Source organism: Dipteris shenzhenensis, chromosome 33, assembly GCF_047967505.1.
Source record: "Dipteris shenzhenensis isolate YYH24624 ecotype China chromosome 33, Dip_SZ_1.0, whole genome shotgun sequence".
Classification (NCBI taxonomy): domain Eukaryota; kingdom Viridiplantae; phylum Streptophyta; class Polypodiopsida; order Gleicheniales; family Dipteridaceae; genus Dipteris; species Dipteris shenzhenensis.
Window position 1 is genome coordinate 27,898,765 of NC_141628.1, and position 14,739 is coordinate 27,913,503.

The 14,739-nt window shown below is 44.2% G+C and overlaps 1 protein-coding gene and 1 pseudogene across 2 annotated transcripts; one reads left to right on the forward strand and one right to left on the reverse strand.

Moving 5' to 3' along the window:
- Positions 1-716: 716 nt before the first annotated feature.
- Positions 717-6,917, forward strand: LOC147879920 (uncharacterized protein At1g01500-like; annotated as a pseudogene). Its single transcript, XR_015540663.1, has 2 exons — positions 717-1,765; positions 6,029-6,917. The product of XR_015540663.1 is annotated as an uncharacterized protein At1g01500-like (transcript).
- Positions 6,918-9,989: 3,072 nt separating this feature from the next.
- On the reverse strand, positions 9,990-13,277 carry LOC147879921 (cyclin-D2-1-like). The gene is made up of 6 exons (XM_087371906.1): positions 12,063-13,277; positions 11,830-11,916; positions 11,639-11,744; positions 11,360-11,557; positions 11,135-11,265; positions 9,990-10,899 (listed from the first exon to the last, which is right to left on the reverse strand). The coding sequence occupies exons 1-6, from the start codon at positions 12,345-12,347 to the stop codon at positions 10,636-10,638; spliced, it is 1,071 nt and encodes a 356-aa protein (XP_087228032.1). The 5' UTR covers positions 12,348-13,277; the 3' UTR covers positions 9,990-10,635.
- Between the last annotated feature and the right edge of the window lie 1,462 nt (positions 13,278-14,739).

Genomic DNA, 14,739 nt, shown 5'->3' on the forward strand with positions numbered 1-14,739 from the left:
GAGAGCCTCCCAAATTAAAAATTAAAAAAAACAATGCCAACCCAAAAATAAAGCAAAATTAAAGCCCTTAGATCTAAAAGATCATTCCAAATCAACGGTCTAAAATTATACACATGGCTCAACGAGGGTTGGAGAAAACCAAACTTTCCCCTAGGCTCCTTGCCGTAAAGAGACATACCTTGAGCCCTTACAAAGGCCAAGGATTACCGATAAGGGTTGGAGACATGGTTTATGTGAGTTAGCATGCTCAGTGCTTTGATGCCCTCATGGTACCATGTAGCTTGCAGAAGCTTGTAGTGGCATTTGAGTAACGAGGGAGTTGCTCTTCAATGCACCTCATAGTCATGTGCCTTCTCTCATACCTCAATGGTGCCACCTTGAAAGTAGAATTGGAGAAGCAGAGTGATGAGGGTAGGCTATAAATATACAAAGGTATGGTGTTGTTGCATGTTGATGAAGGAGCTGGGCTCCGGCATTGAACATGAAGGAAGGAGCTGGGCTCCGGCATTGAACACTGAAGAGCCCGGGTGATGTGGGAATGGAATTGGGCTCGAGATTTGACTACGAACATCCTTAATTTTTTGAAATTTTTTTGAGCTTGACTTGACCGGAAAGACCTTACTTGAAAGGTGGTGTCAAAAACCATTGGCAATACAGCAGGCACACCGGACACACTCCTTGACACGTGTTCTTCCAATGTCTATAGAACTTTTGTGAAACGATCTAGAGTCTGCATACTCTCCCCAGAGTCTGCTGCAGGTGCATCACCTATCTTGATTTCGATTCGCCCTTCCTCATTGCTCCCCATTCTCGCTGATTCTTCTCCTTTGCATCTTGGTGCAACCTGTTGAGCGTCTGATGAGGGACCTTTGAAGACGTTCTATTTTCTTGCTGTCTGCAGATGGTAATTCTTTGCAAGGTGGCTTCAAATCTCTAAGCTGCTTTTGGTTGCGATATCTATAGAGTTTCTTCTCCGCCCATCAGCAATCTATTCGGATTGGTCGGCCTTAGGTGCATACGACACCCGTGATGATGTAGATCCTTTCTTCCACAGCTAAGCTCATCCTCATACTTAAAAGGATGGACACTAATCATCGCGGTCTAGGTTTCTCGATCCCGCCGACCTCGTGGCTGGACATGCGAGTGTCTTACGTGAGGCTTAGTTGTTGTTCAGTGGAGGATGCTCCTGAATCCCTTACTATTCGGTACTTGCCCAGGACTTTCGGCTCAAATTTTGAGGTTAATGGAGGCCGGATTCTGCCCACAGAGGAGGCTGTTCTGATTCTTCGCAGAGACAGAATGGACACAGATTCAGCAGAAGCAACTTTTGTTAGCACGGATAGACTTCGAACAACTGGGTCTTTGTCATTTGAGGTTTGCGACAAAGACGAGCCTCTTCTTTGTGGTATCGTGGATATGAGGTCAGGCGATCAAGCGTTTGATAGGTTGGGTGCGGTGGGGGCATTCAAAAAAAGTTGCAAAACAGGATGGTTTCTAGAGTGCACGTGTGCTATTCGTTCACCAGGGTGCGCATTTCTGAAAAGAAAGGGAGACGTCAACAATGGGTGCTCACCCCTTCTGGAGTTCTACATTGCTGGCCACTATAACGGTTCTCCCGTCGTTCTGACTCAGACTGTGCAGTTGATCACAAGGAGGAAAACTTATCGTAGAGGCACTCTGGGTGCGATACCTGAGGCCGATACCTGAGGCCGATGAAGCTGATAGAGCAGACGACAACTTAGCTGTGGATGATATTGCGAACCAGGTACGTCAAAGTTACTACAATACTAGTCTTGTCGATGCTTAACCGTACCGAAGTTCTCAAGCTTCCCCAAATTGCCCCTAGCATTAGCTGATTTCTGAGAGAGATACATATTGATCATTGGTTAGGTATGGCATTTGGTATTGCCAGTGAAATACGTACTCCAAACCTTGCAAATTAAAAAATTTAAAAACCACCTGAAATAGCCTAGATTATGAGTCTAAAGGAAGAACCTTGCTTCTTAAACTATAACTATTCCACAAGGGGTTTTTTCAGTCTCATAGACGGAGGTCATATAGCCTTCTGTCTTTCGAAGACTTCAAAAAACTTTTCTTTCCTTATTTCATGCTCTGAGCTGTTCTTCAGCTATTGTCTTTGCTCCATCTGCTTCCCTTGGTGTCCATGTGTTGCTATTCTTCATTTTTCTTTGGATTTTCTTTCTTTGTTGCAACAAGTTAAGCGCTCACAAAGTTTCAGTTTCTTGAAATTTCAAGACCGTTAGGAGAGGTACTTTTTGGTGTTGCTATTGAATATAGCCTAGGTGTCATGAATGGCCCTTGAAATGTCCAGCACGAGATTGGTCTTCCACCCCTAGACTTGAAGGCAAGGGTGAAGACTTGTCTAGGAGCCCCATCTCATAGAGTCATTCTTTTGTATCTGCTCGTGATGTACAAGGATGATGATGATGTATCTGCTCATGACACCTAGGTTATTGAATATAGCCTAGGTGTTATGAATGGTCCTTGAAATGTCCAGCATGAGATTGGTCTTCCACCCCTAGACTTGGAGGCAAGGGTGAAGACTTGTCTAGGAGCCCCATCTCATAGAGTCATTCTTTTGTATCTGCTGCTGATTATATTTTAGGAAGACAAAAGACACGTTAATAGTTGTGAATTGGGGCTGTCTCATGGATGCTCTGCCCAAGAACAAGCAGCCTGTCATCCAATTCTTTGGCCAGATCATCCACCAGGATCAGCAGTCTCGTTTTGGTTGGTTTTTTTAGTAAATTTCTTTTGATCCTTGTACAAGGTAATGTCCAAATTCCTGAATGAATTTATGGTGAGATGGTACGGGTGTCCTCGCTAGGTTGAAGTGTCAAGCTACCCAATCTAGCCATGGTGCTTTTGGATACCCTCAGTTGTGAGCCCTATTTTATGGGACATTGCATAAGAGAGGGAGGGGGGCAGATTTGGGGGGACAGAGAGAGATTAAGAACCATTGAAAGAGAGGTGAAAGTAGATTAGGGAGTGTCGAGGTTACATTAAATATGACCACAAATGAGTGGGAGGCTTTCATGTTAGAGTTCCCTTTATTCTACCATAATCTCCCAGTTTCCCTTTCCTGCCTAAGATGCTTTTTCTTATTCATCACTAAAGGAACCAAGTTCAGGGAACAAAACCAACGAGTGCTCTGGACTTCTTTCTCAAGGCTTCCTTGAGAGACACCTCCATTTTCCTGGTAGCCTCTATAGTCCCTCTGTAATCTTCATGTTTAGACCTCTTTGGCCCAAACATCCCCAAAGAATCCCTTCAAAGAATCCAACTGTCAAAACTGCATTTGGTGGCTGTCCCAATAGAGAGGCTCAGTCTGGTACATCGTCCTGACTCCTGTTAAAAGAGGGGGATGCTTTTGTGCAGTGCACTTTGGCTGCCATTAGTACATTGTATAAGCCCTATTACGAAGGACCTGCCCCATTCTAAAGCGTGTCCCTTCACATTCATTGGTGGAAGTACCTGCACAATTTGAATAACGTGGTTGATCAATTATCTGTGTCACACATTGTGGATTATAAGTAGGTGGCAGCTCTAATTGATATTTTGTCAGTCTTTTGTAAGGTCCATAATGTGGTGGCAAGCTTGGTTATGGTATATTTGTGTTCATGTCTGCAAATGTGCAATCCTCTTTCTTAAATTGGAGGTACCGTGTGTGCTTATCGACAGATATATTTGCTTGGCTTTATTCTTCGCCACTTGCAACAGAGCTTCCAGCTTCTTCAAATCATATCTTACTTGTTGATTTCTAACAACAGTGTGTGCTGCTGCCGATCTGGAATACATGGCCTCAAATGGGCTGATCCCAATGTACATTGCATACATAGACCATACTTGCAAGCAAACGTTTGCAAACATTTGCTTGCTGGTCCTGCTTTGAAACAAAGATGGGCATTTTACATACCTGCAATTTTTAATAGATGCATTTAGTATTTTAAGTCCAGGCTACTAAAATTCAAACATCCTTCAAAAAAACACAACTACCAAAATGCATGAGAGGGATCAAGCCTACAGGCTGCAGGTCATCACTCGTGCTCAAGTGGCATTGCCTCATGTTCTTCATCATCCTCACCCCCTCACTGTTTGCAGGCGAAACATGCCCAAAAAAATTAGAGTTTTGCAAACACGTTTTTAGCAAACATTTGCAAACCTTTGCTAAAGCATGCAACGCACTTGTTTGCAACAATGCATAGTGCTAAACACCTATAGTCCCCCTACTCAGGGTGTTCAGACCATGATGTATTTCAGCTTTTGGTCTCATGCCTCTATACACTATGCACTTTTTAACTATGTACGTGTTCTCCACCTTATACTCCTCTGTGTGCATCCTATGCATGCCTCCTTCCTTCCCTCAGCTTGCTGAATATTGATTCCATCACTCACTCTGTTTATCTTATATTCTGTGAAGCATGCCCAAGCAATCAAAGGTTTGCAAACCTTTGCTAAAGCATGCAAACGTGGTTGTTTGCAACTATGCATAGAGCTGAGCTTAACATGTATGGTCCCCCTACTCAGTGTGTTCAGACCATTATGTATTTCAGCTTTTGGTCTTTTACACACATCAATACACCTCTCTCTCTCTCTCTCTCTCTCTCTCTCTCTCTCTCTCTCTCTCTCCGTACCTTCCCTTCCTGCTTCTGCTCTTCCTTACACTGCATTCTATACACTATGTTCTAACTGGATGCACTTTTTAATTATGTACATGCTCACGACCTTATACTCCTTTGAGGTTTGAGACTCCATCTGTGCGCATGAGTGCATGCCTCCTTCCTTCCCTCGGCTTTCTGAGGATTGATTCCATCGCTCACTCTGTTTATTTTATATACTGTGTTGTATTCTGATGGCTTTCAAATTCGGGCTCTTTTGTGTATGCAACATATCTGCAAGTCTGCATGTGCATGTATATACAGATATTTGTTTGTGTGTGCCATAGTTACCAGGGAACGGGAACGTTTCGGGAACCGGGGGGGTGGAACGGGAACGTTTCAGGAAGGGGGAACGTGGGAATGGGAACGGGAACGCCGCGTCAGATGACACTTCATCAAATCACATGGAAAGGAGTAGAAGGGGAGGAAGGAGAGGGGGCTGAGTGGCTGAGTGGAAGGGGGTGGAGAAGGGAGTGGAAGGGGAGGGGGCTGGGTGGAGAAGGGAGTAGAGGGAGAGGAGGCTGAGTGGAAGAATAGGGGGCTGAGTGGCTGAATGGAAAGGGGTGGAGAAGGGAGTGGAAGGGGAGGGGGCCGAGTGGAGAAGGTTCAAGGGAGTAGAAGGAGAGGGGCTGAGTTGAAGGGAGTGGAAGGGAGTGGAAGGAGAGAGTAGAAGGGAGTGGGAGGGGAGGGGGCTGAGTGGAAGGAGAGGGAGTGGGAGGGAGTGGGAGGGAGGGTAGAGAGTGGGAAAACCCCCCGTTGGCGGCGATATGTGTTCCTGCGCAACCCTAAACTGGGAACGCCAAACCCGACGTTCTGGCCGTTCCCTGGCCGTTCCAGTCGCGTTCCCTGGCATTCCCAAAACTGGGAACGTTCTCTGGTGTTCCCGGTAGGCGCTCCACCCAGGAACGGCGTTCCCATGTTCCCTGGTAACTATGGTGTGTGCACATGCATGCACTTTTTCCAATGAACACTACGCATTGTAGCATGGAAAGGGAAAAAAGATGGTTGGAGATTTCAACACTATATGCTGGATGTAATTCTAACGGTGCCAATTGTTTAGGATGTTAAGAGCACTTGCCAGACTTTCAAAATGTCACTTTGTGGTTGAGGGTAGTATGTCTTAGATGAACTGGCGCAGTATGCCAGCAAATTAATTGTTCTGTTCCTGTCTCTGATAAGAATTATGTAAATTCAGTTCTTTCTCAAACTGAAAATTGTTTTTGTCACTATTTCCCTTCTCCTTGCCTGAAGTCTACACATGAAACTTCTTGTGATAAAGACATTGAGGGTTTTCTGAGGCAGATAAAATGTATGTTGGATATGTTCAACGCTGTAATTTGTTTCGACAGATGGAGGAGCTGACCTTCTATCATGGATTGGATAACAAGCCAGGAGTGCTGGGATTTAATGACCTTGGTGGCTACATGGAAGGTGATGATGGGGACATTACTTGGTTCAACACTGGTGTCCGGGTTGGCGTGGGTATTGGCTTGGGAATGTGTGTGGGTATTGGGATTGGTGTTGGATTGTTGATGAAAACTTATCAAGCAACAACAAGATCTTTGAGAAGGCGGTTTTTGTAGCTTTGAAGGGATCTTGGAATCGTCTTTGGAGTCTCTTGTTAGATTTATTCCAGTAGGCCCATGAGGTATGCAAATGGTGTAAATGAGATGCTCATGCAGGTCTAATTTGTAATATGTAAAGAGAGAATCATAGTGCTCACAAACATGTAATGTATAGGAGAGTTAGAAAAAGAGAATTTGCTGCTGTGAACCACAATTACATTGGGGAGGACGTGAGGGGAAGATCTTATTTTGCTTCTTGGTACTTTTGAATGCCCTGAGACTAAAGTCAGCTGCTACATAGAGCCATATATATTAGGTGTTAGCAGTGGGGAAATTTAGACATCAGCACCCTGGTTGCACCGATTTTGAAAATTCGTAGTGTAGTTCACCATGTTTATGTACACGATTCTCTGTTTCTGCCCTCTGGCATGCTTGCTTCTATAATGGAAGTCATTTTGCTGAGAAAACATAGTTGCGATCTATAGTGGATTGTACATTAGTTCTTTTCCTTCGTAAGTATACAGTGGTATGTTTCCCTGTGTCATGCACAAGGTCATTTGCAGGGTATGATTGTGCATGGGTGGGCTGGATCATTGCCTCCTGTCGATTGTCAAAGGAGGCAGCAATAACTTGTAACACCTGATACTTTGGAGCTGCCATTGATAAGTGTTTAACTTGGTGCAATTTCTTTTTTTTTTGCGGCACCTGAATTAGTTAAAAAATGGGCTCTTATTTTGAAGAATATATATGATATTTTTATTGTAGTATCAGTAATGTGCTTTCATTCTTCACTTAATAAACTTCTGGTATAGCCTTCAAAACCTTGGCACCAAGATGGACTTCAGTTTTCTCTTTTGATAAATTAAAAGTAAAGCCTTACAAAGTTTGGCACGACTAGCAACAAGAAAACTTTCAGAAAGCGTTTTATGGTAGAAAGCACATGATGATGGGAGGTTCATTGCTCTTGACGTCCTTGTGGCATGTGGAGATTTTGGAGTTGCTCAATATATGCTTATGGTAACAACCTGGAATCACTGAATTCTGCATCTCTTTTGAGGCAAGCAGGACTCTTTGTTTTAAAAGACTCACTCCACGATGGGAAATGGAGTGAAATGAAGATAACAGAAGTAAAACTATTCCAAGGATATTGAAGACACTTATTTAAAAGCAAAATATTGTATGTTTTCATATCCCAACGAGTCAGAGAATTAAGGCTACTCAACTCTAAAGTACTACCTTTCGTTGTCAAACTCTGGTTGGTTTTAAAATCTTCCACATTTACCATACGCAGAGGGCTTTGGTCTCCCTTTCACAGTCACTCACACATGTTGCTTTTAAATGAAGGCGTGAAGCAGGGTTCTGGCAAGAATGAGGTGGATGAGATGCACACATGTCAGAATCTGTATGGGTAGAAAGGACAAAGGCTTGAAAAGCCACCAATGAGTAATGTATATTCAATTCACATTTATGTAACTAGGTTACTTGAGCCCAAATTTGATTGAGGCAGAAATGATTCATTTGAGATAGCACCACAGTACTTCATTAAGGAAAAGATATACAAAGGTTCTACTGAGAATATGTAGTTTTGATTATGAAAAGAGTGATACTTGTTTATGTGCTATTTTGCTTCGTAGGAGAAGAAGGAGCTTTCAGAAAGACCCTTCACTATTAAAAGTGACTGTCGCCATCAGTAGAGCAGCCTGGATGCAAGGCAAGCCTGCAGAGTTGTACTCAAGCATGATGACTTTCTGAGGGAAGAAATAATGGTAAAAGAACAAGATAGGCTCTGAATTGGTCCATTTTGAAAAGGCTTACAAAATCTTCACGGATAGAATAGTAAAAAAGTTTCAACATATAGAATGGATCAAAGTAAATTGCACATACTCAGTTGATAGGAATTCAATGGGGCTATCTGTTACTGTGAGGTTTGGCTATTAACCTGTTACTGTGAGGTTTGGCTATCAACTTTTGTAGAATGGTCAATGCTATGCCTGAAAGTACAATTGATGGAGTTCAGTCTGGGTGTATGTTAGAAGATGCCTGGAAATGTCCTACCACATTGCTTGGATGACGATGATTCTAGTTATACAGGATATAGATAAATTCCATAAGGAATAATGGGAAAATGAGCTTTGCACTCCACCCAAGCTGTCTTGAAGAACGGTCATAAGGAATCAACTTGGCTTCACAATCTTCGGCTTTGTCTCCAATGGCCACTGCAATGAATTGTGAACCCATAAGGAATAATGGTTAAATAAGCTTCACTACACCCAAGCTTGTCTTGAAGAATGGTCTTAAGGAATCAACTTGACTTCACAATCCATGGCCTTGTCTCCAATGGCCACTGCAATGAACTGTGAACCCTCAACAACAGCCCTTAACCACATCCTGCTTATTCCCTCAAATATGATACAAGAGTAGGAAAACAAGGAAAAGTGTATAGTTTCACCATGAGTGAAATAATGTAGAATTCGTGTACAATCGTATTAAAAAATAAGTGTAATACACCTAACTTTCAACTATCAATGCTGATGAGTAAATTCAAATCAAATTCAAAAGTCTTTGTCCTAATGTATATATATATAGAGAGAGGGGACCTGTTCACACTTGGACATTAGCAGGTTGTTTAATAAGATTTATGTACCCTATACTGTTTTTAAATTTAACATTTCTAATGATAAAAAGAAAAAACTTGCCTTTACTCAGAGATCAACACAGCAAATTTTTTTGCAGTGCTAGTACTTCACGAATGATCCGAACAAAAAATGCGACTAGCAGCAGTCTTTGGTTTCTTGATGACCAACATAACATGGCATATGAACTTGAGCAAAACTCAGCATAAACCATCCCATGACATTGATAGCAGTTCAAGTGACCCATGATTTTATTCGTCAAGAAAAGAGACTATTTATGGTTACTTTGAGGCTATGCTCTCACTTAGAAAGAGAAGCCAAACCTCACAGTAACAGGTAGCCTCATTGAATTCCCCATTGAATCTGACTTTTTATTCAATGGGACGAATAAAAAGAAGAATTCAACCAAGAGACTTGCATAAAATATCACACTACAGCTTTTAAAGCAAGGTATAATTTTTTTTGTTAAGAAATGATTCTTAGCTCTCATGTGCACTTTGTTTCTAAGTGAGAGCATAGCCACTTAGTAACATTTGTTACATTAATTCACCGAAAAGTTAAGACTGCTTTCTATTTGCCTTGTACCAAGATATTATTCACAAACTATCATACTCTTCTTGGTATGCTTAATTGTCTTTTGTCTCAACCCTCCTTGCATATATTGTCAAATATGGGGGGGTTTGTTCTCGGAAATTCTCAGTTATATTTTATTAATGTATCGCAATTGTCAATATAGCCCATTGTCTTTGGCCTCATTTAATTAATCAAAAAAGTAGAGCACCTTTATAATCACATAAGAATTCACATCTAATCAGAACACTAGAGAAGACAATTTAAAGCAAGAAAGTAGGTAAAGGTGAATGCCTAATACCAGTTACTGGCCTCTCGCACCTTCTCTAGTACTAGCCCCAAACAGAATTAATGCATTTCAATGAAGGAAAACAATTTGTACATGAAGGGATACAAGTTGACTAAATTGAAACCTTCAATGCCAATAAGATATAGACCCAATCTTGTATAAGAATTTCAATGTCAGGAGTCCAGCCTTCAGGATGCTACGATCAGTACGAGATTGTGAAGATAAAAGGAGCACATAATAAAATTAAACAATCTGTAGAATGTCGAGGACACTCTTTCCATATATTTACCACAGTCGTCATTGTCAAATCTAGGTTGTGCATACTGCTAAACTATATTTCTACTTACATATAGAAGATTTAGCCAAGGATTTCATTTTTCCAACTGGAGTCACTCAATCCATTCAAAATCGAACTTCTCATGGACGATACGTAAATCCTCCTTTGATAAGCCTTAGATGGGGAAAGCATTACACTTCTCCTTAAACTTCGATCGTGATCCGTATATCATCACGTTCTCTAACCATAAGACTTCCTTTCCTTTGTGAAAAGAAAAGCAAAGGCCAACAAAGAGATGCAGACATCACGAGCAAAAGGCTGCTGCTTCGACGAAAATCTTGACAGAAATAAGAACGGACATCATCACCCATGGACCTTGTGCTATGGTCAAGAATCAAAGTGTTCAGTAAATGCGCTGTGCGTTTCGCAGCATAGATAAACTTGGAAGGATACTGTAATAGCTAGTGTTCAGACTCTCTCTCTCTCTCTCTCTCTCTCTCTCTCCGTGTGTCTCGGCATTATCCCTCACCGGAACGATGTGGCCTAGGTCTTTGGAATGGAACCACTTAAGACCTCAAGATAAGCCATGTGGTAAAATTGCTCAGGATTGTGTAGCCCTTCCCTACGAAGGCAGCTGATTACAGCTACAAAACTCTTCGCCCCTGCGTTGCTTCTTAACGCCAATTGACGAAATTAAATGATGAACGCTTGGACTGGACTCAAGCGACCGGATGGTACTTTCACTGTCGCAGCCGAAAGACGCATCCAAAACTCCGCTGGGACTTGGAGGAACGGATGCACCCGAAAAAGCTCTTCTTTTCAATCTTGCATTAAGGTGCCTTGGGAAACTCTCCTCCATCAACCGCAAGCAAATTGCAGAAGAATCCTGCCATAAAAGTAGACAATTTGTCTCAATAGGTGTTGTCTACAGATATTTCTAAGCAAATAAAAGCAGAGACTCGAATGATCATCCAGTAAGTATGACGTGATGCTGCTAGAATGATTCTGCTACACGCTCTCATCCAGCTGCTACATATTCTTAATAAAGGATCAAACAATGCTGCTGCATGCTCTCATGACTGTAAGAACAAGCTTGAAAATATGAGTAACCATAGACAGACCTTAGAGATTGGAAGACAAGATAGTAGAGTGTCCTTGGAATCGAAGCTGACATCCGGTAACAACTCTTCAACTGCAAATAGCGTGGCGGAGGCAGCAACAACAGAGGGCCTGTGCGCCAGGAAACGGATATCTACAATTCGAACAGGCAGATGCTCAGTGCCACTTCGAATTGCAGACATTAAGGAAGGCAATAGACGCCACCTAGAGCAGTTGATGAAAAAGACCTTGAAGAGCGTTCAAGATAAGATCGTTGATCCGAGCCACAATTGCCTGTTGGACTATGTCCTGGGTTCCAAGCTTTCTAAGAAAGAAGTCTACGTACGAAAAGGGGGTGACAGAGCTAAGACGCCATTCTAGGGTGCCAAGTATGACCAGTTCCATCCTTTGGATAGTTCGAGGCTCAAAGATATACTTTGCTCCCTGTACCTGTAGACAGCAAGCTCATTGGCATGATGTTTCCCCACCTGGATTTCAAGAATGTGGATGAAGGGAGGAAACATAAGGTACCTGGAGGTCCAGAAGAAGGGGCACTTCGGTCTCTTCTATCTTGGCTGCCAGAGAAAGGCAAGCCACTGACACAAGTTGGAGCATCCAGGCCTTCTCCCCAGCCTGCGGAAGGCAATACACAGGAATGAGCAGGTTGCATGGACTCATACTCCGTGATTGAAAAAGAAGCAAGCTTTGAGAAACATACCGGCATTGGATGGCGGGACATGAACCTGTCGAGGTAATTTACAGAGAGAGCTAGGGTGAGGGGCCCGAAGTTGTAATGCGCTTGAACCTGATTTAAGCAAGAAGTCTCAAGAAGCCTTTAGACAGTAATCATCGAACGCAATAGGCATGACTGCATCACAATCCTACTTGCAGCAGGCACATTCTCTGCCACCCCGATCAGCAGAAACAGGAAGCAAAAAACCAGAGACGCACCTTCAAAAGCCAGCTGACAGCGTCCTCACGAGCTCCTGCATCAATGGTTTTATCTTGGAGTCGTTTGAGATAGTCTTGCCGGGGCATGTGGAAAATCTCTTTCTCGGCAAGAGCCGATATGGATTCGTCCACATCGAGGAAGTCCCCGTACACAAACAAGGGAGGAGGAGCACAATCGTAAGGCTCCTGCTCACCGAAACTGTCTTCAGCATCATCGGAAGCGCCTTCCAACACCTCCTCGGAACAGAACAAATTGCTGCAAGCGCAGTCAACACTGGGAGTCATCCTTGCGGACGAAGGTAGTCGACGGTGGACTCATGAACGTCAAACAGATGAGGGGGCCATGAGGATGCTCATTCAAGATATTGATTCGAGAAGTCCGTCAGGAGCAGAGGCCGGAAAGACTTCGTTTACTTGACGGGAGGCCTTAGAAAGGCATCGGCATTCAGTCGTCAGATGCTACAAGGTAGAGGAGAGCTGTAGTGCTATCTAACAGGAAAAGGTTCAGAAATCTGTACAGTATGAAGCTACTGCTGCGGTAGAGCTAATGCGAACTCCTAGGATTCCACAACCGGGAAGAGAATGGATGCCATGGAAAGAAAGCTGAGAGCAAAGAAGCAGGCATAAGCGAATGCTGCCTGTGGAGCAGGCAGGAAGACAAGAAGAGAGGCGTTGAGGTAGCGAGGGGCGAGCGAGCAAGCAAACGAGCAAACGAGCAAGCGGAAGGGAAAATACGAACAGAAGAAAACCTGCGAAGAGCAGAGTCTGATGCGGATCCGAGAGCTGGAGAGCTCGGAGGAGGAGTTGAGGGAGGAAGGAGGAGGAAGAATGCAGAAGAGAGAGGGAGCTAAGTAAGGGAAGGAGGAGGGGTAGGATATGGAGACGAAGCAGAAAATTTTAACTGGATTTCCATCTCTGTCTGGTGTGACTGAGCTGCAGGGAAGTGCAGTAGAGGGGGGAAATCTTGTGATGGAGATAAATGGTTTGTAGTTGTTATAGTGTGTGTGTGTGTGTGTATGTGTAATGTTATAAGTGTTTGGGCCTATAAAGACTAGTTCCGCGAGTCTCGTAAAGAGTAGTGACTGATATTCAGGAGATCGCGTCAGTTAAAATCTCCTCCAAACTAAATAAATCACTATAAGTAGCTGCCCCCCTGCTACTCTTGTGCTAGCTGGCTTTCTGCCGGGTCGGTTTTTCGATTAAAACCGCTTGTCTGCCTCTCTGTCTCTTCCCTCTACATTCTACCCTGCTTTTAAACTATATATCGCTCCTTCTCTCTTTTCTCTTTTATAGAGTTATATGTATGTAGGCCTTGTTATCATTCCCGGCTGCCCCCTCCTCCTTTCCGAGACGACATCGACCCCTGCTCCCCCCCATTTTAATATATCATTCCCCGAAAGCTTGTGTACATTCTGATTTGTCCTCAGTCTCCGTATCCCATACACAGTTCAGAAGCCGCATTTTTACTTAGACTTATGGAGACGTTAGAAGGCTTTATTTAGAGCGCCATTGGAGCATTCGCGCTTTCGCGCATTGATTGCTCACAAAAATCTGGTATCAGTGGCTGATTTTCCCCCTCCATCACTGATTTTTGCCCCTCCTCGAGAGCCTGAAAACGTATTCGGTAAGTAAAGGTGGCAAGCCACGGCGAGGAGGAGGACTGGAGGAGCTCCCGATTTGCTTCTCGCTCCTTTTTGCCGTTTCGAGAAGCAAGAGGCTCGCTGATATCGAGGCGCAGAGCACGACTATTTACCCGTGCCGGGGCCTCGGAAGAGCAACAGCGGCGAAAAAGCAGAAAAGCAGAGTGAGGAGCAGCCAGCGGCAATAATGAAGCGCAGGGCCGTGGGAAGGTCTTTGTTGGGTGCGTGCAAGTTGCAACAGTAACAACTCTTTCGACTGCCGGTGAACTTGTGAGAGAGATTTTTCGATCTTTTCGATTTTCACTTCCCTCTCTCTCTCTATCTCAGCGTGCTTGGCCGGGTGGCTGGCACACACGGCCCCCAGCCTCCAGGACGCCTGGCAAGGGCTACCACACCACCTATTTATCTGCTTCACAAGACATTGTGCCAAATTGTTTATTTAATGGCGAGTGGTCCAAGCAGATCCCAGGCCGCAGCAGGATCTCGTACGCGCGCGCTCATAGGGTAAAAACTCGGTAAAAACCGATAAACCTGGGGCGCCTCCTCTAAACATCGTCGGCGAATGGAGCCTGAATGGGACGCCCGCCGGCCGGCGAGAGAGCGTTATTATGAGGAGCAGCGGGGGATTGTGCGCGGGGCCCGCTAACGCCTGATTAGCGTGAAACAGAGCGCCCTGCACGTTCGCCTCTTCTAACTGGGATTTTGGTCCCCGCCTTTCAAACTGCCCCGTCGTACCCTGCATTCCCAAGCGTGTGTGGGTGTGAGTTTCGCACGTGCCAGCCCCTCCCCCGGCATGTCGCGTGCGTGGGCCCCACCCGTGCGACGCTGGCGGGCAACCACGGGGGGGAAACACTCAAATAGCGCCTTTTAAAAATTTTAGATATGTGTATTGTACTCTCCGTGTCTTACCGCGCAACTGAGTCAAACAAAACACTCCAAACAGTCCAGTCTCACTTACCGCACTTACGCCTAGTCAACGAAAAACCATCCCGTGACAAGTTTCCCCCATCGGCCATGTGCTTCGCTTCGTAGAGAGC

Excerpts from the sequence above, each read along its gene's own strand:
- LOC147879921 (XM_087371906.1), bottom strand. The coding sequence starts at position 12,347 with ATGACTCCCAGTGTTGACTGCGCTTGCAGCAATTTGTTCTGTTCCGAG. Across the intron at positions 11,745-11,829 it reads TGTCCCGCCATCCAATGCCG|GCTGGGGAGAAGGCCTGGAT; the intron begins GTATGTTTCTCA and ends TGCCTTCCGCAG. Across the intron at positions 11,266-11,359 it reads TATCTTGAACGCTCTTCAAG|ATATCCGTTTCCTGGCGCAC; the intron begins GTCTTTTTCATC and ends TTCGAATTGTAG.